Source organism: Apium graveolens, chromosome 7 (genome assembly GCF_009905375.1).
Source record: "Apium graveolens cultivar Ventura chromosome 7, ASM990537v1, whole genome shotgun sequence".
Lineage (NCBI taxonomy): Eukaryota > Viridiplantae > Streptophyta > Magnoliopsida > Apiales > Apiaceae > Apium > Apium graveolens.
This window is the reverse complement of record NC_133653.1, coordinates 267,894,102-267,919,107: the sequence shown is the minus strand read 5'-3', so window position 1 is coordinate 267,919,107 and position 25,006 is coordinate 267,894,102. Positions and strand designations below refer to the sequence as shown.

General features: G+C 36.0%; 6 protein-coding genes across 6 annotated transcripts; 5 read left to right on the top strand and 1 right to left on the bottom strand.

Moving 5' to 3' along the window:
• The first annotated feature begins 2,734 nt into the window (after positions 1-2,734).
• Positions 2,735-6,355, top strand: LOC141675093 (uncharacterized). Its single transcript, XM_074481814.1, has 2 exons — positions 2,735-5,383; positions 5,860-6,355. Exons 1-2 carry the CDS (start codon positions 2,911-2,913, stop codon positions 6,165-6,167), a joined length of 2,781 nt encoding a protein of 926 aa, XP_074337915.1. The 5' UTR covers positions 2,735-2,910; the 3' UTR covers positions 6,168-6,355.
• A 929-nt stretch (positions 6,356-7,284) lies between these two features.
• On the top strand, positions 7,285-9,311 carry LOC141672588 (beta-amyrin 6-beta-monooxygenase-like). Its single transcript, XM_074479226.1, has 3 exons — positions 7,285-8,452; positions 8,549-8,736; positions 8,828-9,311. The coding sequence occupies exons 1-3, from the start codon at positions 7,498-7,500 to the stop codon at positions 9,125-9,127; spliced, it is 1,443 nt and encodes a 480-aa protein (XP_074335327.1). The 5' UTR covers positions 7,285-7,497; the 3' UTR covers positions 9,128-9,311.
• An 826-nt stretch (positions 9,312-10,137) lies between these two features.
• LOC141675051 (beta-amyrin 6-beta-monooxygenase-like) lies at positions 10,138-11,973 on the top strand. The gene is made up of 3 exons (XM_074481760.1): positions 10,138-11,098; positions 11,235-11,422; positions 11,514-11,973. The coding sequence occupies exons 1-3, from the start codon at positions 10,138-10,140 to the stop codon at positions 11,811-11,813; spliced, it is 1,449 nt and encodes a 482-aa protein (XP_074337861.1). The 3' UTR covers positions 11,814-11,973.
• Positions 11,974-14,983: 3,010 nt separating this feature from the next.
• On the top strand, positions 14,984-15,754 carry LOC141674919 (uncharacterized). The gene has a single exon (XM_074481619.1). The coding sequence runs from the start codon at positions 14,984-14,986 to the stop codon at positions 15,752-15,754; it is 771 nt and encodes a 256-aa protein (XP_074337720.1).
• Positions 15,755-15,810: 56 nt separating this feature from the next.
• Positions 15,811-24,402, top strand: LOC141670373 (beta-amyrin 6-beta-monooxygenase-like). Its single transcript, XM_074476169.1, has 4 exons — positions 15,811-16,423; positions 22,387-23,251; positions 23,369-23,556; positions 23,853-24,402. Exons 1-4 carry the CDS (start codon positions 15,827-15,829, stop codon positions 24,150-24,152), a joined length of 1,950 nt encoding a protein of 649 aa, XP_074332270.1. The 5' UTR covers positions 15,811-15,826; the 3' UTR covers positions 24,153-24,402.
• Positions 19,181-22,640, bottom strand: LOC141670374 (uncharacterized). Its single transcript, XM_074476170.1, has 3 exons — positions 22,521-22,640; positions 20,889-22,426; positions 19,181-20,834 (listed from the first exon to the last, which is right to left on the bottom strand). The coding sequence occupies exon 3, from the start codon at positions 20,389-20,391 to the stop codon at positions 19,228-19,230; it is 1,164 nt and encodes a 387-aa protein (XP_074332271.1). The 5' UTR covers positions 20,392-20,834; positions 20,889-22,426; positions 22,521-22,640; the 3' UTR covers positions 19,181-19,227.
• Positions 24,403-25,006: the final 604 nt, after the last annotated feature.

Below are 25,006 nucleotides of genomic sequence, written 5' to 3'. Positions count from 1 at the left end.
TAACAATTACTCGATAATTCAAATAACGATATAACTTTTCACAAATACGAATCCATACAACATAAACACAGAGGACTGCATATTTATCGTAACCTATTATAATCCTCAATTTAATCATTCGTAATCCTTCTCATTTAGTCCATCATTTAAATAACGGGTCCCGTTCTACCTGACGGCGCCCCGACAAACATGACTTAACTATTTCGCTGACTTATCAAATTGGAACGAGACTTTTCATGTTCCTTAATACTATTTCACAGAAATTTCATATCAACCACAAAATTATATAACTTAATATTTATCCACACATAAATCCACAATTATATCATAAAACTATATTTTATTCAAATATATACGTCGCGAAAATCTCAGTCGTTACAACACAGGTATTTTAAAACAGAGGGAGTACTAAGAGCATCTTCAACCATGATAGCTAAAATGGTTAGCCAAATCAGGAATATGTAAAATTTTATTGAATCTGTAAGACCATGCACTTCAGTGGTAGTAGCTATATTCAAAAATATTATTTTATTCCTATTTTTCAGATTTGTATGTATATATATAAACTTTATATAATAAAATAAATTTAGTGAATACTTAATTCAATACATGAATAAAATATATAATTGTAAGTAAATAATTATTACAACTGAAAATATAATAACATATAAATATTACAAAAATATTTTAAATAAAAAATTACTAATATATATTGTATTATATATATTGTTTGTTAAAAATAATTAATAAATTTTGTTAATAAGAGAACAATATTTTCACACTCAATATTATATAAATTAAAAATATTATATATAAAATAATAATTTTAATATTTATATATTAAATATTATATAAATATATGCATGTATTAATGTGTATGTGTACGTAGTAATGTGTAAATAATAAATACATTAATTATAAGTAAAATTATCCAAAAATGATTAAATCTATAAATATTTATGTACTTATCACTTGCGTAACATTTATTTATTTTAACATTAAAACAATATTAAGATAAAAAAACAGGCCTCAAGTATGTAAACCCAGAATCCAAGTGATGGCATTAAAAAAATCATAAAATAGGAAAAGGCTTAGCAAAACACAACTCCAAGAGAAGACCCGCTGATTTTCAAAAAGTCCAAGTCTTCACGCGTATAAGCTGTTTGTAGTCCGGCATGGGACCCACCATAGACTTTTGTTTGTTTTTCTCTCATGACTTTCTGTTACAAAAAACTACTTTTTCTAACTCCAATATCTGAGTTTCAAATACTCCCGGTGTTGGGTCGACAGCTGCTGCGTATTTTAACGCTCCTTTATAAAATTTACAAAATAAGTATTTGTATAAATTATTTTTATTTTTTTTAAAATCAAAATTTTATTTAAAAATAAAGTATGAAAGTATGTTTTTAATAATCTTAAAATGTGTGTTTAAAAATAAGAAAAACTGCATAAATTATTTTAATTTCTTTTTTCTTTTGAATAAAAATTTTATTTAAAAATGAAGTATGGAAGTGTGTTTTTTAATAATCTTAAAATGTGTGTCGAAAATTAAAAAAAACTGTATAAAATGGGACAGAGTGAGTATTTGTTTAAAATACTCTAATTAATTGTTCGAATTTAATTTTAAACTACCTTCCGCATCAATTATGATATGCAAACCTGATTTTATTCTGTTGGACAATTAAGGCTTTGTTTGGGAGTGTTGTTAAAAATTGTTATGTTGTGAGAAAAAATGTCGGGGAAAAAGTGCTGTCAGGAAAATTAGATGAATGTTTGGTAATTTTTTTTTATTTTATTCATATTTTGAGATATAATATGTAAAAATAATATTTTTGAGAAGATTTGATAGTGAAACCAATAGCTACTTCCTGCAAAAGTTGAAAACAGTTTTTTCCAAAAATATGTGTACATCCTTTTGTTAACAGCACACAGCAGCTTTTAAAATTTACTAAATACATTTCTGACAATTTTTCAGTAAAACATTGTTGTAGCAGTCTGGAACAGTAACATCAAACGGAGCCTAAGTCTTAAATTAACAATTTCCGGTGACACATCAAATGATTGATCCCCTAGCTTAATGCATTTTGAATTAACCTTTTTGATAAAAAATTAAAAATAATTAATTAAACATATATCAATCCTCTAATAATAATAAAAAATCTCTAAAGTGATTTTTTTCAAAATTAGCGAGTCCAAACCATTATTTCGATCAGCCGATATTGATATCAAAAAATTCCTCAATCAAATCTCTAATTTAATTCAAGTCGCTAAATTTTTCTCTAAACTTTAAATTCCAAAATCGGTCATAATTTATTATTAATGATATAATATTGTTTAGTTCTAGATATCATTTACTACTACAACCCTCAATAATAGAAATTGGCCGATTTTTCAAAAATCACTGATAAATCATTAAAAAATTGGTCAAAAATATTTGTTCAATTTGACCGATTTGCGATAAATCACCGATAAATCATTCGACTTTTAAAATCGGGCGATAAATTACAAATCGGTAACTCAACCGAATAATTCCGATTTCCGAAATATGTAACACTTCTGCAGCCCTAAATAGTCTTGCCAGGAATAAATAAATAGAAGTAATTACCAACCACTAACCAACATTTTCTTGATTTTTACTATTGTCATTCATGGTCTGAGTCAACGTTAGTCCCACACGGTACTTTACTACAACAACTAGTCTAATCTATGCTCCTGCCATTTGCTTTACATATATTTTCTTACATTCCTCTGTACCTAAAACAGATTAATCTAGTACTACTCAATCTTACTTCTGCACAAACTCCAACACAAACACACTTCCTGTTCTGTCTGTTCTTTTTTTTTTCCTCACTAAAAAAACATCAAATTTTTGTGTCAGGAAAAAACCGAAACGAAACCGAAACCGGTAAAATGAGAACAAGGTATGTTGTACTTATCTCTGTTTTGCTCTGTTTTTTCTTGATTAATCATGTTTCTTCACAGTTAAGCCCTTCCCAGAACACTACTATGTTTAAACTTTATGATCTTGTTACATCAAACACAACTTCAAATTCTTGGACTAAGGTTGAGTTTGGTCAGAACCCATGTTCTTGGTCTGGTGTTTCTTGTAGTTCTGATAATAGTAGTGTTGTTGAACTTAAGTTGGCTAAGTTTTCTTTGTCTAATGTTGCTGTTATATCTGTTTCTTGTGAGATTGATAGTTTGGAAAGTCTTGATTTTTCTAATAATCAATTTGGGGGTGTTTCTGATGAGTTTGTTAGTGTTTGTGGGAAGATTAGGGGGCTAAAGAGGTTGAATTTTAGTAGGAATAAGATTGCTGAGTTGCCTGTTTTTAAGGGTTTTGTTAGGTTGGAGTTATTGGATTTTTCTCATAATGAAATGAGTGGGAAATTAGGTTCTCAGTTGAATGAGTTGGTTGGGTTAAAAGGGTTGAATCTTGGGTTTAATTTGTTGTCTGGGTTGATTCCGGAGGAGATTGCGAATTTTGGGAATTTAACTCTGATTGATCTTGGTACTAATATGTTGTCTGGGTCAATTCCTGAGAGATTTGGAGAGCTTTTAGAGTTGGATAGTTTGATATTGTCCGTAAATAATTTGAGCGGTGAAATTCCCAAGTCGCTGCTAAAAATCACAACCCTGTCGCGGTTTTCTGCCCATCAGAATAATTTTGTTGGTGAAATTCCAGTTGGGATGACTAAGTATCTCAAAAATTTGGACCTTAGTTTTAATGAACTAAATGGCTCGATTCCGGTTGAGCTTCTGTCACCATCGAATTTGGAGACGGTGGATTTATCAAACAATAGATTGGAGGGACTAATACCTGCAGATATATCTCCGAAATTGTTTAGGTTGAGACTGGGAAACAACCATTTAAGTGGAAACATTCCAAGTTCATTTGGAAAGCTTGGCGATTTGACATATTTGGAGCTGGAAAACAATAAGCTGGCTGGACCAATTCCTCCTGAACTGGGGCTTTGCCGTAGTTTAGCACTGCTGAACTTAGGTAACAATAACTTAAATGGTACGTTGCAGGTGGAGTTGCGTAAACTCACCAACCTCCAGGTACTGAATTTGCAATTCAACAATTTGTCGGGGGAGATACCAGAACAGATTTCAGAATTAAGTAATCTTCAAAGATTGAATCTCAGCCAGAATGGCTTTACTGGTCAAATACCATCATCCATCTCGAGTTTGAAAAATCTCACAAATTTATATTTGCAAGGGAACCAACTTAGTGGCTCAATACCTGATACCATTGGTAATTTAGATAATTTGATAGAACTCCAACTAGGAAACAACCATATTAGTGGAATCATCAAATCTGTGCCAAGAAGCTTGCAGATTGCTTTGAATCTCAGCAGCAACAACTTTGAAGGAAAAATTCCGGAGGTTCTATCTAGATTACGTCTGCTTGAAGTTTTGGACTTGTCCAATAACAAGTTTTCTGGAGAAATCCCCGAATCATTCACCAAGTTGAGCACCTTAACTCAACTTCTATTGTCAAACAATCAATTGTCTGGTGTTATTCCGAAGTTTGGAACATATGTTACAATAGATATAACTGGGAATAAGGATCTGATCAACAGTACAACGCTTTCTCCCCCTTCTACATCAGCCTCAAAAGGCAAAAGGAAAGTTTCAGCTGGGGTGGTAATTGCAGCTGCTGCTGGTGTTCTGGCTGTTGCCACAATAGTATTTATTACTCTATATATTTTCAGGAGGTATTACAGAGTGACCGATGTACACTCAAGTTCAGGAGAAGATGTACCTCAACCACAAGTCGTCCAGGGGAAAATGCTAACTGAAAATGGCATTCACAGGTCAAATATCGAGTTCAATTCAGCTATGAATGCTGTGGCTGATCCCTCGAACATCATGGTCAAAACACGATTTTCAACCTATTACAGAGCTGTAATGCCATCTGGAAAAAAGTACTTTGTCAAAAAGCTGAATTGGAGCGACAAGATATTCCAAATGGGTAACCGTGAGAAGTTTGGAGAAGAGCTGAGAGTTCTGGGGAAGTTGAACAATTCAAATGTCATGTCCCCACTAGCCTATGTCTTAACCACTGATAACGCATACCTGTTCTATGAATTTGCAGAGAATGGTACCCTTTTCGATTTTCTTTATAATACATCCGACAATGAGTTGGAATGGTCAAGTCGTTACAGTATAGCACTTGGAGTAGCTCAAGGTTTGGCTTTCCTCCATGGATACACCTCTGGTCCAATTTTACTCTTAGACCTTTCGAGTAAAAGCATCATGCTGAAGTCCTCAAAGGAGCCTCAGCTTGGAGACATTGAGCTTTTTAAGGTCATTGATCCTACAAAGAGTACGGGCAGTCTTTCTACTATTGCTGGTTCTGTTGGCTATATTCCTCCAGGTATGCAGCTATAAGATAATACTATATTACAGTTCATCAGATCACCACTTATCTATTGTAGACGTCGTATTCTATAAGACTAACTAAAACAATAGTGTATCAGAGATGTTTAATTATAGAATCTACTTGGATATTAATTATAGGAATTGCAAACGTAATGGGGTGCTTCCGTGGGTTCAAGTTATATTACTGACAGATCCTTCTGTAGCTGCCATGTACATTTTTGTCTATTCAGTTAATCAGTTATTTGAGCATAGTGAAATATCTTAATACCATAATTAGAATTTGAAATGTAGCATGTGTCTACTATGTAGTTTTATTCCTCTCAGACATGAGATTAATTTTATAGGTGTTTCCCAGCAAGTTAAACTATCTACTTAAGGACCACCACTTCTCTTGCGATAAGCCCTGATCTGATAAATTTGGATTTTCCCTAGACAGAGGTTTTAACAATATGTCTATGTTATAACTTTCAGAGTATGCTTACACGATGAGGGTCACGATGGCTGCCAATGTTTACAGCTTTGGGGTAATTCTGCTGGAACTACTATCCGGAAAACCAGCAGTTTCACACGGGACCGAGCTGGCAAAGTGGGCTTTAAGCAAGTCATCTCAGCAAGATAAGTTGGATCAAATTCTTGATTTCAGGCTGAGCAGAACATCACCGGCAATCAAAAACCAAATGCTATCAATCCTTAAGGTTGCACTTACTTGCGTTAATGTCTCACCAGACGCAAGGCCGAAGATTAAGAGTGTGCTTCGAATGCTATTAAATGCAAGATAGAGTATTCTCCAGGATTAAGCCGTGATACCAGAAAATTAGTACACATAAACATATAAATTTTGACTGTGTGTGTAGTTGTAGTGCTGCAGTTGTTTTCCCATACAGTATAGTACAGAAGTTTGATTATAAAATGTAAGATATATCTATCTTTTATAAGCTAAATCTAAGTTTGCGATCGTTCTCAATAACCTTCATGCCCCTCTAGCTCTTTGTGTTTGCGACAGAGTTTAGTTCAATAGCTGAAGCAGACCATGAAAAGTACTTCATTAGATGCTAATGTATAGTAATGTGAAGTTCTCCTTTAGTTGAAAAGAACTTCTAATGAAGAGGCAATACACAGTATTTAGAGGCAATACAGAGTGTTATCTAAATTTTGAATGTTAAGGAGGCGCCTAAAGCTGAGCGGACAATATCATGCTAACGTGAAGTTAAGGGCTTGCTCGCGGCTCAACAAACTACTTGATGATCAGCTTCAACAATTACCTGTAGAGTTAGACTTTGCAGAGCGCAAAGTGAAGCTGCATATTCCTTGCAGAATGAATCTAAGTTTGAGATCAGACATAAAGATACTGGTCAACTAAAGGCACATATATAGAAAGTCATCTTTCATTTATCAAGAACAAAATATAAACAAATCTTATAATATATCATGAGAGGTTGTGTTGCCCCTTATGACCTTCCAAGTTCTTGCTGCATCACTGATTGGTTGTTTCCTGTTCGCCAAAGGTCACCAAATTTGGTATACTCTTTATTAATAAGCGAAACACCCATGAAAGTACAAAAAGTATCAAAGTTTGGTATTCGCAAACACTAGTTTATTTGCAGTATACTAGTACTATTAGTTACTACTAATTAATTAGATTCAAAGTAATATTAATGTAATAGCAATATTTGATAAGTAAAATAGTCACATTAGTGGTGTATGTACAGCAACATATCTATAAATCAGATTCCCAGTTTCAGTTCTGTATTAAGGGGTGACCTGTATAAATTATTCATAAATGTGCAACATGCACTGTGACATGAATTAAACTATTAAGTGCATGTGGCTTTCAGATATTAATAAGAGCATTAGAATTGACTTTCTGAGGAGATTGTCCAGAACAAACGATTGTTTTAGCATATGATTCATGTAAAATGGACCTCCATCTATGCACATCAAAAATCCTATTGTACACGTAACAGAAAAACTTCTCGCGATATGATATGTTGTAAAAATCGCTTGTCCCTGACCGGACTCCTTAAAAGATAGTGATAGAAGGTTTCTAATATATAGTTTCCAGGGCTTACAGTTCAACATTGAACTTGAAGCTGACATAACTAGCTAGCTATGGATACACTAGTGATCATGAGCACATTACCATATACATTGCCATTACTAATCATTTTTGTATCTCTCTTTCTCTTTTTCAACTTCTTACAGAAACCAAATGCAAATGTTCCACCAGGATCAAATGGATGGCCAGTGGTTGGAGAAAGTATCAACTTTGCTTTATCAGGTCCTCAAGAATTTGTCGAAAAACGAACAAAAAAATACTCCCAAGATACATTCCGAACCTCGTTATTTGGAAAAAAAATGTCTGTGTTCTGTGGACCTGTGGCGAACAAGTTTATATTCTCCAGTGATGCCAAATTACTCACCTCCTGGTGGCCACTGTCTGTGAGAAAGGCCTTGTATTTCCCCGAGTTCGTTGAGGCTTCTACCGACAAAACTTCTGCTATTATGTTTAGCTTTATACATAATATTCTGAAGCCGGAAGCTCTAAAACAGTACATACCAGTGATGGATTCAATGGCACAAAAGCACGTCGAGATAAATTGGGTTAGAAATGAGGTAGTTAAGGTGTTTCCGGTGTCAAAGAAGTACACATTTGATTTGGCTTGTCGATTATTTATGAATGTAGATGCCGAGCATGTCACAAGTCTAGCCAAGCATTTCAGTCTTATTATATCTGGTTTGTTCTCTGTACCGATTGATCTGCCTGGAACTGCTTATAACAGAGCTATGAAGGGTGGAAAATTGATGCGGGAAGAGATTATGAAGATTATCGCGGATAGGAAAAAGGAGATGCTGGAGAACAATTTTGAAACAGCTAGTAGAACAGATTTTCTATCGCGAATGCTGCTGCTGACTGATGCCAACAACGAATTTATTAGCGAGAAGGTAATATGCAACAACATCGTTGGTTTGCTTTTTGCTAGCTATGAGACTACTAGTACTGGAGTCTCCTTTGTGTTGAAGTATCTTGCACAGCTTCCACACATTTATCATGAGGTCTACAAAGGTGTGTGCACATATATTCGTATTTGATTAATTTGCACACGATGATAGACGATGATCTTACCAGTTTGTTGATTGAGCTAAACTTTTACTTAAACAGAACAAATGGAGATAGCAAACTCGAAAAGTGAAGGCGAGTTGTTAAAGTGGGAAGATATACAGAAGATGAGGTACTCGTGGAACGTGGTTTGCGAGACTCTGAGACTCGTACCACCTGCACTCGGTGGGTTCAGAGAGGTTGCTAATGATTTCTCGTTTGCTGGTTTCACCATTCCGAGGGGATGGAAGGTATATATCGAACATCTGTGCTCATTCTTCAACATATATTAAAAATCTGTGATCTGTAGTTTTACTAGTGCATTTCTGATTTTGTTTTCAGACATTCTGGATGGTGCATACGACAAACAAGAATCCGAAGTACTTTCCCGATCCAGAAAAATTTGATCCATCAAGATTCGAAGGAACTGGACCTGTTCCATACACATTTGTGCCTTTTGGTGGAGGATCAAGAATGTGTCCAGGGAAAGAGTACGGGCGTCTTCAAATTTTGGTGTTTCTTCATAATATTGTTACGAAATTCAAACTAGAAATAGTCAATCCCCGAGAGAAGATAGTGTTCCGCTCTTTCCCCGTGCCATCAGAAGGTCTTCCACTTCGTATAATTCGCCATAAGACATAAATTTAACTTGTCAAGAATATGTGTACTTGTGTTTTCTGTAAAAAGTTCACCTGTATTTCCTTGTGTATGTTTCTGATCGAAGTATAAAATCAAGAACACGTCTGTTTGTGTTTTCTGTCTTATGTTTACGAGTATTCCTCAGGCGTGTGCCTACGATCAAATTATACATTAAAGCAGATTATGCTGTGATCTCTACAAGTTATGATTATGGAACATCAGTGTAAGTTAAGTTCAACTACTGTAATGGACGAAGAATGATAGTCCAACATATTTTTGCGGTAAAGAACAAATTTGAGCAGGGAATCCTAGAGCATTGATAGTTTCTGGCTCTGTGTAGCCAGTTTCAACCACATCCCAAGCATCTTGTGCACCTAACAATGTACGCGTCTGAATGCTCCAACTGTCCTAATGTAATGCTGCTGCCAGGACCATACGTCTTATACGTCGTAGCAAAGAGCATCCGGGTTCTGATATATTCTCGTCTGCATTTACATATAGGGTTGAAACATGGAAAATGATGTGCACATTAACATCAGGAGCTGGAGTTATAAAGATCAGGACAGGTAATACAACGACTAACGAGTAATTGAGAGCTACGTAAACATCAGGACAGGTAATGCAACGACTAACCACAACTAATACAATAGTATGACAGGTAATGCAACGACTAACCAGTAATAACAACTAATACAATAGTATGTTTCAGATGACCATTACATCAACTTAGTCTATATTAACCTTGGAATCAGGAACCTGGCTAACCAAAGCTATTTAAATACTAATTTGGTAGAGGTTAAGTAGTATTTAACTATTAAGTACATAGTTTTTTTATGTATAAGGACACATATGTATGATCAAATGAGCAAAACAAATTTTGCCATTATGTGCTCAGATGATCCGAAAAGGAGATTCGAAACTACTGATTAATAGATCATAATACATTTCTACATAAAGGCATCCCCTTAGCATACTAAACTCTATACATTCTTGCATACTAATATTTTCTTACTATGGATACATCAGATATCATGAGCTTATTCCCATCTATACTGTCAATAATACTGATAGTTGTTGTATCTTTGTTTATATATTTCTTTGTTTTTCAGAAAACAAGTGCAAATGTTCCACCTGGATCAAGTGGATGGCCCCTTGTTGGAGAAAGTATCAAGTTTGTTTTATCAGGTCCTCAAAAATTCATCGAGGAACGAACAAGAAAGTACTCACAAGACGTGTTCCAGACCTCGTTGTTTGGACAAAAATTGGCTGTGTTTTGTGGACCGCAGGGGAACAAGTTTATCTTTGCCAATGACACCAAACTACTCTCCTCTTGGTGGCCTTTGTCACTGAGAAAGATCTTGTTTTTCCCCGAGTTTGTCCAGGCTACTTCAGACGAGGTTACAGCTTTAACGCATGAATTTATGAGTGATATACTAAAGCCGGAAGCTCTAAAACAGTACATTCCAGTGATGGATTCCATGGCACGTGAGCACGTGGAACTCGAATGGGTTGGTAATGAGGTAGTGAAGGTGTTTCCAGTGTCGAAGAAGTACACATTTGACTTGGCTTGTAGATTGTTTATGAGTGTTGTTGATGCTGAGCATGTTGCAAGGCTAGCCGAGCATTTCCAGCTTATTACTAATGGATTGTTCTCTGTCCCAATTGATCTGCCTGGCACTGCTTATAACAAAGCTATCAAGGGTGGAAAATTGATACGAGCAGAGCTTATGAAGATCATTAGCGAGAGGAAAACTGAAATTCGGGAGAACAAAGCAGAAGCAGCTAGTAAATCAGACTTCCTATCTCGAATGCTGCTGGTCCCTGGTGAAAATAGGAAATTTAATATTGAGGAGGAGATATCTAACAACATTGTTGGCTTGCTGTTTGCTAGCTTTGATACTACTAGCACTGCAATCTCCTTCGCGCTGAAATATCTTGCAGAGAATCCACATATTTATCAGGAAGTTCAGAAAGGTAAATATGCATATTGGACTGTGTTCAAGATACAAACTAATTACAAGTCATAGATTGATCGGCATGCATTTAACTGTGTCGAAACCTATATCCGTTAGTTTTGCTAATTATCGATTGCTAATCATCGATTGAACAGAACAAATGGATATAGCAAAGTCCAAAAGTGAAGGGGAGCTGTTAAAGTGGGAAGATATACAGAAGATGAGGTACTCATGGAACGTGGTTTGCGAGACTCTGAGGCTCATACCACCTGGACTCGGTTCTTTTCGAGAGGTTGTCACTGAATTTACATATGCTGGTTTCACCATTCCAAAGGGATGGAAGGTATCATTCTCATACATAATTGCAGTATTGCACATATATCATCATTTAAGTGTGATCTTGATAGCTATTACATGTTTGATTTTTCATGTAGACATTTTGGATGGTGCATACAACACACAAGAATCCGAAGTACTTTCCAGACCCGGAAACATTTAATCCATCAAGATTCGAAGGGACTGGACCTGCACCTTACACTTTTGTTCCGTTTGGTGGAGGGTCTAAAATGTGTCCAGGAAAAGAGTACGCTCGTCTTGAAGTTCTGGTATTTCTACATAACATTGTTACCAAATTCAAGTTCGAGAAAGTCAAGCCCCAAGAGAAGATAGTGTTCCACTCTTTTCCAGTACCAATGGAAGGTCTTCCACTACGCGTAATTCCCCATAAAATCTGAACACTCAAGTCAAGAACATCTCTGTGTGTGATTGTGCTGTGGAAAGTAGATCTGCAGATACTACTGTGTGTGAATGTTTGTTATCAAATGTTAGTGCATATCAAATTCTGATTAAGTTAAAGATGCTTTTAAATTACAGTAAACCACCTTCAAGACAGGTCCGAACTTGCATTGCAATGAAAGAAGAATGATATTTACACATTTGTTTGGAATATAAACCTGAGGCAATACTAATGATGGTCCTCGGGTTTCTTGACCTCTAGATGTGATTACTTGGCTTAACTTATGAATACAACGATGGTGTCATTGATGCTCCTACTATAGCAGTACAAGTTCTCTTTCCTTTTCCACGTACCATTTCATCTTGATATTTCACTAAATATATATGGAGAAATTTTTAATACCATTTGAAATCTCATATAAATACTTAATATATATATATATATATAAATGTATGTATTTTTATAAGAGTCTCACAAGCCTTATATTCTTTGACAGATGCCCATATTTTTTGCATTTGTAGATGCCATGGAAAATATTAAGGATAATATATATATATGTATATGTGTATTTTTATAAGAGTTTTATAAGCCCCGGATCATATGGCTCTGATGCCAATTTTGAAAAAACTTAGAGAAAAAAGACACCTACATTTTTTTTGCAGAAAACTTGTAATGCTATATCAATGCAACCATTGTCATAAGATGGGACATGAAGAAAAAGACTGCTGGTACAAAGGAAAGCCACAATGCTACAAATGCAAAAAATATGGGCATCTGGCAAAGAATTGTAGATTTCAGAATGATGAAGAAAGGATGGCACAATTGATCGAGGGAGAACCACTCCTTTAGAGTTGTGGAGAGAAAGTGCTCCAAAGTGTTTTTGGAGAGAAAGTGCTCCAAAGTGTTTTTGATGAGATAGTGCATCAAAATTGATGGTGATGAGAAGTGCATCACAGGCGAAGAGAAAGTGCTTCGTAAATTTAAGATTATGGGGGTGAATGTTGGAATAATCTTAAATTTAGTTATTAATTATTTGTTTATTTAATTATTTGATATTTAGCAATAGATTAATTATTAGAGAAAAATATTATTTTAGAATTGTTTAGTAGTGGGCTAGTGGAGTTATGGAGTAAATTATGGACATGTAATTTACCCATTAATTAGTAGTGGTTAGTTTTAGTAGTAGTTAGTTTTAATATGTTTGTAAAGCCTATATAATGGCTAGTTTACCTTGAGTTTTAAAGGAGGAAAAGAAAAACAAGAAATATAGCATTACAAGTTTTCTGCAAAAAAATGTAGGTGTCTTTTTTCTCTAAGTTTTTTCAAAATTGGTATCAGAGCATCTTGATATTTCACTAAATATATATGGAGAAATTTTTAATATCATTTGAAATCTCATATAAATACTTAATATATATATATATATAAATGTATGTATTTTTATAAGAGTCTCACAAGCCTTATAACATATAGCTCTGATGCCATGTTGAAAAAACTTAGAGAAAAAAAACACCTCTTACATTTTTGAAGAGAAGAGCAATTTTGAAAAAACTTAGAGAAAAAAGACACCTACATTTTTTTTGCAGAAAACTTGTAATGCTATATTTCTTGTTTTTCTTTTCCTCCTTTAAAACTCAAGGTAAACTGGCCATTATATAGGCTTTACAAACATATTAAAACTAACTACTACTAAAACTAACCACTACTAATTAATGGGTAAATTACATGTCCATAATTTACTCCATAACTCCACTAGCCCACTACTAAACAATTCTAAAATAATATTTTTCTCTAATAATTAATCTATTGCTAAATATCAAATAATTAAATAAACAAATAATTAATAACTAAATTTAAGATTATTCCAACATTCACCCCCATAATCTTAAATTTACGAAGCACTTTCTCTTCGCCTGTGATGCACTTCTCACCACCATCAATTTTGATGGTGGTGAGAAGTGCATGAGTGGAGGAAAAAATGAGGGACTGCTATTAGCTAAAGGTTCATCCTCAAAAGGCACAGGTAACAAAGTTCAATGCAACCATTGTCATAAGATGGGACATGAAGAAAAAGACTGCTGGTACAAAGGAAAGCCACAATGCTACAAATGCAAAAAATATGGGCATCTGGCAAAGAATTGTAGATTTCAGAATGATAAAGAAAGGATGGCACAATTGATCGAGGGAGAACCACTCCTTTAGAGTTGTGGAGAGAAAGTGCTCCAAAGTGTTTTTGGAGAGAAAGTGCTCCAAAGTGTTTTTGATGAGATAGTGCATCAAAATTGATGGTGCTGAGAAGTGCATCACAGGCGAAGAGAAAGTGCTTCGTAAATTTAAGATTATGGGGGTGAATGTTGGAATAATCTTAAATTTAGTTATTAATTATTTGTTTATTTAATTATTTGATATTTAGCAATAGATTAATTATTAGAGAAAAATATTATTTTAGAATTGTTTAGTAGTGGGATAGTGGAGTTATGGAGTAAATTATGGACATGTAATTTACCCATTAATTAGTAGTGGTTAGTTTTAGTAGTAGTTAGTTTTAATATGTTTGTAAAGCCTATATAATGGCTAGTTTACCTTGAGTTTTACAGGAAGAAAAGAAAAACAAGAAATATAGCAGTACAAGTTCTCTTCAAAAATGTAGGTGTCTTCTTTCTTTTTCTCTAAGTTTTTTCAACACCTACAAGGTCTGCTTTCATAATCTGAGTCCTTTTGCATTCTAAATATAGGCATGTCCTGTAGAGATAAGGAAGGCCGAATTATTATCCTCTTCTACAAGAATACACCATCTCCTTTCTTGAGCAATTGTAATGGCGTCTTTTACATATTAAACTATTGTTAGTCTTTATGGTATCAGAGCCACCCATTACAAAATTGCTCACTTGAAACCTTCCTTAAACAGCCTCTAAAACTTTAACTGTATCTCTAATGGCGGGGAACAAACTTACACTACAAGATCTAGTGAATCCACTATATCTCCACCCTTCTGATGGTCCAACCTCAGTCGTGGTCGAAAAACTTCAAGGGTCATCTGACTATAGAGCATGGCGCAGAGTTATGAAAATTAATCTAGCTTCAAAACGAAAGTTGGGTCTTGTAAATGGAAGGTTAACAAAGCCAGTAGATCCTGCTCAAGTTGAACTTTAGGAAACAGCCAATAATATGGTAATCGCATGGCTCACTCATAATGTTTCTCCATCTATTATGAAGTCTATTATGTTCATGAACAATGCTGCTGATATATGGTCTAATCTCGAAAAATGTTTTCAACTTACAAATGAATCTAGAAAGTATAAAATTAACAAGGATCTTTATGAGTTGAAACAACAAAACTTGTCTATAAATGACTATTATACTGCTATGAGATCTCTTTGGGAAGAGTTTGATGCTTTGAACACCTTGCCTACTGTTCCCTCTGCAACTTCTCAAGTTCAAAACCTTTTAGATACTATAGCCTCCCAACGAGAAGAGGGTCGATTGTTTCAGTTTTTAAATGGTTTGAGTGATATTTATAATACCCAACGCAGTCATTTTTTGCTTGCATCTCCGCTGCCTTCTGTTGAAATTGTATCTGCAGCATTACAACAAGAAGAGTCCCAGCATGATCTTTTGCAAATAAACAGGCTTGATTCTGACTCTATTGCTATGTTTAGCAAAGCTACGATTAGCAGAAATGATAAACCCATCATCTGCACTGTTTGTGGTGGAAAAGGCCACAAAGCTGATAAAAGCTGGCATGTTGTTGGGTATCCCAAATGGCACTCTCGCCATGGCCAAACACCACCCAAGCTTGGTGCTCATAATCGTGTTAAGTCCTCAACACCAAGATGGAATTATGGAGCTTCATTCGGTCCTTCTAAAGTTGCAGCTACAGCTCAAGTGGCCTCAGATTCATCAGCCTTCACACTTCAACGACTTGCTCAGTTAGCCTAGTTGATGCCCTAATTTGTTTCTCAACAACGAGGTTCTGATACAGATGAAGAACTTGAACAGCCCTTTTCTGGCATGATGTCTTTGCACTCAAGTATGAATGAGTCTCTTGATTCTTGGATAATCGACTCTGGAGCTACCGATCATATGACATCCAATTTTACTCACCTCCTGCAGCCTGTGCCTTTTGCTCCAACTCAAATTAATCTTCCCACTGGAGCTAAAACACATATATCCCACATGGGCACTGTAAAGTTGAACAAAAGACTCACATTGAAGAATGTTTTATACGTTCCATCCTTCCATCACAAGCTTCTATCAGTACCCAAGCTTGCTTCTTATAACAATTGCCATGTGCAATTCTACAGTACTCATTGTCTCATTGTAGATAATGCTACAAAGGAACTTAAAGGCGTGGGCAAAGCTTCTCAAGGTCTATACTACTTGGTGGATCATCTTTCTGGCCATATTCCTACCGCCTGGATGCTTGGAGAGAAATTATATTCTCATCTTTCTCAAGGTTCTAGCTCAACAGCACTTGTAGCTGCAAGCGACACAGAGTTCAAGGATGCTTCAGAATTGGATAAATGGCATCATAGATTGGGGCACGCCTCTATAGCAAAATTGAAGCTCATACCATGTGTTCAACCTCATCTGCATCTGCCTACTAAAGTATGTGTCACTTGCCCTCTTTCTAAATTCACGAAATTGCCTTTTCCGTTGAGTGATTCTCATGTAAAAACTCCTTTTGAACTTATACATATAGACATATGGGGACCGTATAAGGAGGTTACGAGGGGTAAGTATAAGCATTTTTTGACTATTGTAGATGACAATACTAGGCATACATAGTTTTATTTACTTGAGTTTAAGTTACAAGCTTTATCTGCTATAGAGTTATTTGCTACATATGCTCGGAATCATTTCGAAAAGACTGTGAAAATTGTGTGAACTGATAATGCTTTAGAATTCGATGAATCGGCTTTTAAGTTGTTTTTTGCTAAAAATGGCATTGTACACCGGAGATCTTGGGTGAGAAGGCCTCAGCAGAATGCACGGGTAGAAAGAAAACATAGCCACATTTTAGAAGTAGCCAGATGTTTGAGATTTCAAGCTGCTTTGCCTTTAAAAAAAAAGGGTATAGATTTGCTCACACTGCTGATAAATTTGCTCAACAAAAAGGGTATAGATTGCTCAATCTTCTCACTATGCAGTCCCTTGTGTCCAGGGTTGTACTATTTAATGAATTGATTTTCCCTTTCAAATCAACTTCTGGGACAGCTTATATGCAGCCTTTACCTCAAACAAACCCATCTACACCTAACCCTTTAGCCTATGAAGATTACTTTTCCTTTGAAGACACTGTTGCTACATAAATGTCAGCTGATAATGATGGTGACACAACAGTTGAGTCAACACAAACAAACACCCAAGGAGATACATGTGCCAGTTTATTTCAAAGATGTAGTACAACATGACCACTGGGTCAAAGCTATGAATACAGAACTCGAGGCACTTGAACAAAACAACACATGCATTATCACTTCTTTGCCACCTGGAAAGCGTGCTATTGGCTCAAAGCGGTTGTATAAGACTAAATTCAACCCAGATGGCACTATATTGAAGCATAAGAGCATCCGCAGCCCCAAGGGACAACTTCCCTTTTTTTTGACCCCACCATATTGCCAAGTAAGCCTGCTGAACACTTTAAAGGAAAGTTTCCGTTTCTGTCCAACGCAAGGGACAGGGACACTTTGACAGCTGCTTCTTTCTTTGTTTTTTCCTTTTTTTTTCAATTCAATTAGCAATGAAAAAAACATTTTCATAAATATATTTATTTTATTAATTATATATGTATATTATATTTAAATAATTATATCAAACTATTTTAGAATATTTAGAATCAAATAATTTAAAAAGCTAGTACAACAAGAAATATTATTGAATTAAAAAAAGTTACATCATTAAAGAAATTACATCATTTGCGTGGTATCATGAAATTGCCGGATATGCTCCACCAAATCTGTTTGTAATTGACGATATTTTTGTCTATCACGAATTTGAATATTTCTTTCGATATATCTTTCATAAGGAGCAAAAGGTTCCTCGCCAAGGTTGGGTTGTGATAAACCGTTTGTTGTATCATCATAAATTGGTAGAGGTCCAAATGGAGTAGCATATGTATCTCTCTCGTCTTCCACAATCATATTATGCAAAATTATACATGCTCTCATTATTTTTGCAAGATCATTTTTGTCCCAAAATCGAGCTGGACCACGTACAATTGCAAAGCGAGACTGCAACACACCAAATGCTCGTTCTACATCCTTACGTTGGCTTTCTTGATATTTGGAAAATAATTTCCTTTTCTCACCCTGTGGACGTGGGATCGTCTTGACAAATGTTGCCCATTCAGGATATATGCCGTCTGTCAAATAGTATCCCATGCTATAATTATTACCATTAACATTGTAATTTATTTCTGGAGCACGACCTTCTAACACTTCATCAAATAATGGTGACCGATCTAAAACATTTATGTCGTTGTTTGAACCAGCAACTCCAAAAAAAGCATGCCATATCCACAAGTCAGATGAGGCAACTGCTTCTAGTATAATTGTTGGAATGCCTTTGTGACCGCTCAAGAACATCCCCTTCCATGCTTTAGGACAATTTTTCCACTGCCAATGCATGCAATCAATGCTACCCATCATACCAGGGAATCCACGAGCCTCCCCCATTGCTAGTAGACGTTGAACATCATTTGAGTTTGGCTTCCGCAAGTACTCACTTTCAAATACCAATATCACGTCATTGACAAACTTCTTCAAGCATTCAACAGCAGTTGACTCGCCGATTCGCACATAGTCATCAACTGCATCAGCAGATATTCCATAGGCCAACATACGCATAGCTGCAGTGCATTTTTGTAAGGGTGATAAGCCCTTTCTTCCTAATGCATCAACTTTTTGCTGAAAATATGGATCGAAGTTTGAGATAGCATTCACAATACGAAGGAAAATATGTCTCCCCATACGGAACCTTCGCCGAAACGTTTCTAGTGGGTACACCGGATTTTCTGTAAAATAATCTTTCACTAGACGTTCATGACCTGATTCACGATCTCGATGTATCATCCTACGAGGCGTGGATGAAGAGCCTTCTCCGTATACTTCGTTAACAAGCTCAATACGTCGTTTGTGTAGAGAATCATCGAGTAGCATATCTTTGATGAAATCCTTCATTGCTTCAGAACTATTATCCATGATGGTTGCTTTAGTGTAGATTTTGTTTGTGAGAAGAAAGCAGTACAAGAATGAGCTAATATCACAGCATTGAAGAACTTATATAAAACTCCAAAGGAATATATTCCAACGGCATTTTACAATGACATAAAAACAATAAGTAAAAGACAATGACTACAAAACATAGAGTAAAAGACAATGACTAAAAGACAATGACTAAATGACAATAAACTAACTTCTCTTCCTTATGATTTCTTCAAGTAGGGTCGCATGCACTTTAAGCTGAGCCTCATTCATAACACTAGTGTCCGCCATAATAATTTTTAGATCCATCTCCTTTTCGTGATTTGCATTAAATTTTTCCAACAGTGATAATCTTCGGTTTTCAACGGCTTTTATTTCTTCTAACTCTTCAATCATCTCTGCCTTTGCCTTTCCCTTTGATTTTCTCTTAGTTGTTTTTGTGCCTTGAGGACGCACCGGGGACATCGCAACATCATTATCATTTGTCGGTGTTTCATTGTTAGCTGATGACGAATAAGCTCCCGAATCACTTAATTTAGTTCTTTTCGCACTTCCACTGGATGAAGGAGTTCTCCACTTAGGTTGTTTTCGAAGCTCACTCCAATGCTTGTCGAAATTAGACTTTTTCTTGTATCTTGCTTTATGTAGTTCATGGGCTAATTCGATGATGTTGTCTACATTTGAACCGCTACCTATTTTTCGCTCAGCTTGATCATAACACGATCCATACCTTTGGGCTCCTTCATTTATTCGTTGCCATCTTTTCTTTATAGCTTGAACTCCTCTCTTGATGAGACCGGGATTGCTTTCTTCACAATATTGACGAATTCGATCCCAAAATGCGTCTGCTTTTTGATCTGTTCCTACAAGAGGATCAATCGATACATTCAACCATGCACTAATCAAGAGCTTATCTTCACTCCATTTCCACTGACCAATAATCTCTCGCGAATTTTCAAATTCATCATGCTCATCATTGAGATCAATAATATTTGTACCATCAAAAGCAGAAACTTGTGAATGTGGAGAATTTTGATTATTCATAGACGTTTCTTGGGATCCAAGTTGCGAACCCAATGTTTGAAAATTATGAGGATATGGAAATTGATATTGAGAATTTTGAGTGTATGGAAAGAATGGATTTGGAAATGGAAATTGTTGATTTGGATTTGGATTTGGATTTGAAAATGAATATGGAAATTGAGCATTTGGGGTTTGAAAATTTGGGTTAAATTGAGTATTTGGTGTTTGAAAATTTGGATTAAATTGAGCATTTGGGGCTTGAAAATTTGAGTTAAATTGAGCATTTGGAACTTGAGAATTTGGGTTTGGATTTTGTGAGTTTGAAGAAGTGGAATTTTTGGGGTTCATTTTGTGGGTTGTGTAAAGAAAAAATCAAATGACCTGCTATTTATAGAATTTTTGTGTAGACATTTAACGGCTAGCAATTTTAGAAATGTTAACGGTATTATATACGTTACTATGTATACGTTAATATGCATGTTAAAGAATAAAAAAAAAGAGAAAGTGAACAAGTTGTCCAGGGACAGGAAAGTGTCCTCGGGGACACCTTTTCTTTTTGCTCCAACGGCTAATTCAGTGGACAAGTCGTTTGTAGTGGCCCTAGGTATGCAACTGTCCCCGCGCTGGGGCTGCTCTAAGGCTCGTCTTGTGATACTAGGTTGCAAACGGAAACATGTCTTGGACTACCATGAAACCTTCGCTCCAGTCGCGAAGATGACAACAGTACGCACTCTTCTCACAATTGCTGAGATGCAGGAATGGCATACTGACCAGATGGATGTAATTAACGCCTTTCTGCAGGGCATGCAGGAATGGCATACTGACCAGATGGATGTAATTAACGCCTTTCTGCAGGGCGATCTACTTGAAACTGTATACATGTCACTTCCTCAAGGGTATACTGATCTTGGTAGTCATATTCGCCTTCATCAGCAGCTGGACACAAATCGAAGCTCCTCAAAGAAGTTAGTGTGTATGTTGAAGAAATCCCTTTATGGTCTTTGACCGTCCTCACGGTAATGGTCACGATCGTTTCGTATCATTTTAATTTTCTCAGTTTGTAGCAGTATGGTGTGTGTTGGAGCAATACATTAGTAACACATTTGAACATTACATAAGTGTTTTACTATATAAATCTATGCATTTTCCTTTACAAATTCAATGTGGGAATATCATTCTTTTACACAAATTTCCATTATTAAGAGACTAACTTTGGATAATCATATCCCATCCATCTCTTAGTCATTTTGAGTGATTCAAAGTGTCTCGGAAAACTCTCTCGGAGGAGAACACATTCCATGTGTCACTCGTCACGCGCACGCGACATTCGTCCCCTCAAACTATGGCACAAATTGACTTGACAATGTGGGACTACTACCCACATTTTCCAACATCATATAATATAATAAATCTAAGACTGTCTATTTGTTTCCGTTATCTTTTATTCCCGTTTGATTCCCCTTGTATGTCTCAGGTGGTTGGTTGTTATTTGCTTTTGTCCTTTTGCACTCTACATGTAGGGTCATGTCCTGTAGAGATAAGGAAGGTTGAATTATTATCCTCTTATATGAGAATACACCATCTCCTTTCTTGAGCAATTGTAATGGCTCTTTTACATATTAAACTATTTTTAGTCTTTTATCATAATGTTAGAAGTCTAGAATAAAATGTGATCGCATTTGCACCAAAGTAAAGAAAAACTGATAAATTAATGTGCACCAAAATTCTCAGAATGTTGTTTATGAATTCCAGATGCTCAACTGGTACTATGTGTACTTGTTAAACGTATCTTATTGTACGTGTTTGATGTGATCATTGTAACAACCTTGACGAAACTAATCTGAATTTATAAAGATTTCCCATGAACTGGTCTGTTATTGCTCCGCAGAACATACGTATGATGATATTCCCTGAACAAATTTCTTCATAGATTATTGGTTCTTAGGATGTGATCGATGTCGTTTAAGAATCTTAATCATTCAAATTAGACAACTGAGTTAAAGTTATTAAACAAAAGGCCTCTTAGATTCTTCATTGTCAACTATCATGGGTCCTTCCGTGATTGATGTTAACAATAACATGTCTTAGTAAAAAATTGATTTGACTTTAAACATAATTGAGAGGAGCTTGTGTACATGTCTCTTGTGTTGTTATCTAGCTATATCTAGAGTACCAGTGCATATAATTTAACAAAAAAATTAAAGCTTGCAACTTTAAGTAATCCCCTTGCTGCAGAGCCTAAATCTTGCTATGGATACATTAGAGGTCATGAGCTTGTTCTCGTATACACTGGCATTAGTAATCGTTGTTGTATCTGTGTTCCTCTTTTTCTTCGTCTTCCAGAAATCGAAAGCAAATGTTCCACCGGGGTCAAGTGGATGGCCTGTGATCGGAGAAAGTATCAAGTTTGTGCTATCAGGTCCAGAGGAATTCATGGCAGAAAGAACAAAAAAGTACTCGAAAGATGTATTCAAAACCTCTTTATTTGGAGAAAAAATGGCTGTGTTTTGTGGAACAGTTGGGAACAAGTTTGTCTTTGCTAATGAAACGAAATCATTTGCCTCCTGGTGGCCACTGTCCGTAAGAAAGTCCTTTTTTTTCCCCGAGTTCTCAGAGTCTTCTACAGACGATATTTCATCCCTACTGTTTTGGAGTATTCATGATATTCTAAAACCAGAAGCTTTAAAACAATACATACCGATCATGGACTCAATGGCACGAGAACATGTAGATTTCCAGTGGACTGGAAATGAAGTAGTGAAGGTGTATCCACTGTTGAAGGAATACACATTAGCTGTGGCTTGTAGAATATTAATGGGAGTTGATGATGTCGAGTATGTCACAAGGCTAGCCAGGCATATCGCTCTTGTCAATGCTGGATTGTTCTCGGTCCCAATTGATCTGCCTGGAACTTCTTTTAACAAAGGTATTAAGGGTGGCAGATTGGTCCGAGCTGAGCTTATGAAGGTCATTACCAACAAGAGAAAGGAAATGATGGAGAATAAATCAGAATCAGTCACTAGACCAAATTTTCTGTCTCGAATGCTGTCCCTGGCAGATGAGAACGGGACATTTGTTAGCGAGAAGGTAATATGCAACAACATCGTTGGTTTGCTTTTTGCTAGCTACGAGACTACGAGCACTGCTGTTACCTTTGTGCTCAAGTATCTTTCTGAACTTCCACATATTTATGATGAGGTCTACAAAGGTACATTTTCAATTACATGAATGAATGTGATCTATAGCTAATTTATTCTTATATCTTATGAACTACCTTGAGTTTACTTGTTGAAACGATGATCGAGCTTAGATATTGATTGAACAGAACAAATGGAAATAGCTAACACAAAAAGTGAAGGGGAGCTGTTAACATGGGAGGATTTACAGAAGATGAAGTACTCGTGGAACGTTGTGTGCGAGACTTTAAGGTTGATGCCACCTGCACTTGGTGGCTTAAGAGAGGTTACTCATGACTTTGAATATGCTGGTTTCACCATTCCAAAGGGATGGAAGGTATATAATACTCTTGACAGCTACCGTATATTTGCTTTGTTTATAGACATTATAAACAAAGCAAATATACGCTATAATAAACCTTCCAAAGGGATGGAAGGTATACATATATTTAGTACGTGCCTTGTCTGCCCTGCCCTAATATCTATAATCTTGATAGCTATAAACAAAGCAAATATACGTTATAATATACCTTTGAAAGGGAAGGAAGGTATACATATATTTAGTACGTGTCTGCATGCCCTGCCCTAATATCTATAATCTTGATGGTTAGCGTATATTTGCTTTGTTTACAGACACTGTGGACAGTTCATACAACGCACAAGGACCCGAAATACTTTGCAGACCCTGAAACATTTGATCCATCAAGATTCGAAGGGAAAGGACCTGCTCCGTTTACTTACGTACCATTTGGTGGAGGATCAAGAATGTGTCCCGGAAAAGAGTATGCTCGTCTTGAAATTCTGGTGTTTCTTCATAACATTGTTACAAAATTCAAATTCGAGAAAGTAAATCCCCGAGAAAAGATAGTACAGTACTTTCTTTTGGTACCAATGGAAGGTCTTCCTGTTCGTCTAATTCCCCATGAAATGTAAATGATATGTACCAGGAACATGATCACTGTGAACATGTGTGTGGATTGTGCCGGCAGTGGACATGCAGTTCCGATCTCTGTATAATATTTTTCTTTAATGTAAGGTGACATGGATGCTTTGTCGATCGATGCAATTGTAAAAGTTTATTCTAAAAGTGACATCTTTGCACTTCATTATTAGTTATATGATGATGTGGCAAAGATTGAGGTTGTTCATGAACAGAGGTGTTCGCGAACAAACTCGAGTTCGGCGGCTCGTTCGGCTCGGCTCGGCTCGTTCGACTCGAGCTCGAGCTCAAAAATATGTTCGTTAAGCAAAATGAGCTCGAGCCGAGTTTTACAATGTTCGACTTGAGTTCGGCTCGAACTCGGTTCGAACTCGTTCGACTCGAGCTCGGCTCGTTAAAACTCGAAAAAAAAAATATTTTCTAAATATTTTTATTTTACTTACACCACTTGATATATATATATATATGTATAGAAATATAGAGAGAGAGAGTAAGATGATGATAACGGGCTGTTTATAACTAAATCAAAACCAAATCAGGAACACAACCAAATCGAACAAGTATCTTGAAACACCAGCTTACATACCCTTCACTTCCGGATAAAACCCCAAATTAGAAATCACACTTTGCTGATAAAATCTTGAAATAGAAGCCACACTTCATTGATACGATTCTCTGTATTGCGTGCAAGTTACAACATAATAAAGATTTAGGTGAAAATAAGATCTAGGCGGGAAAAAGAAGAATGATAGATGAGAACGAGGAGGAGGAGGAGAAGATAGAACACACTACAAAGGAATTGGTATTATAAGTTTAGGATTTTAGATGACTCTGGGTTTGGCTTGGA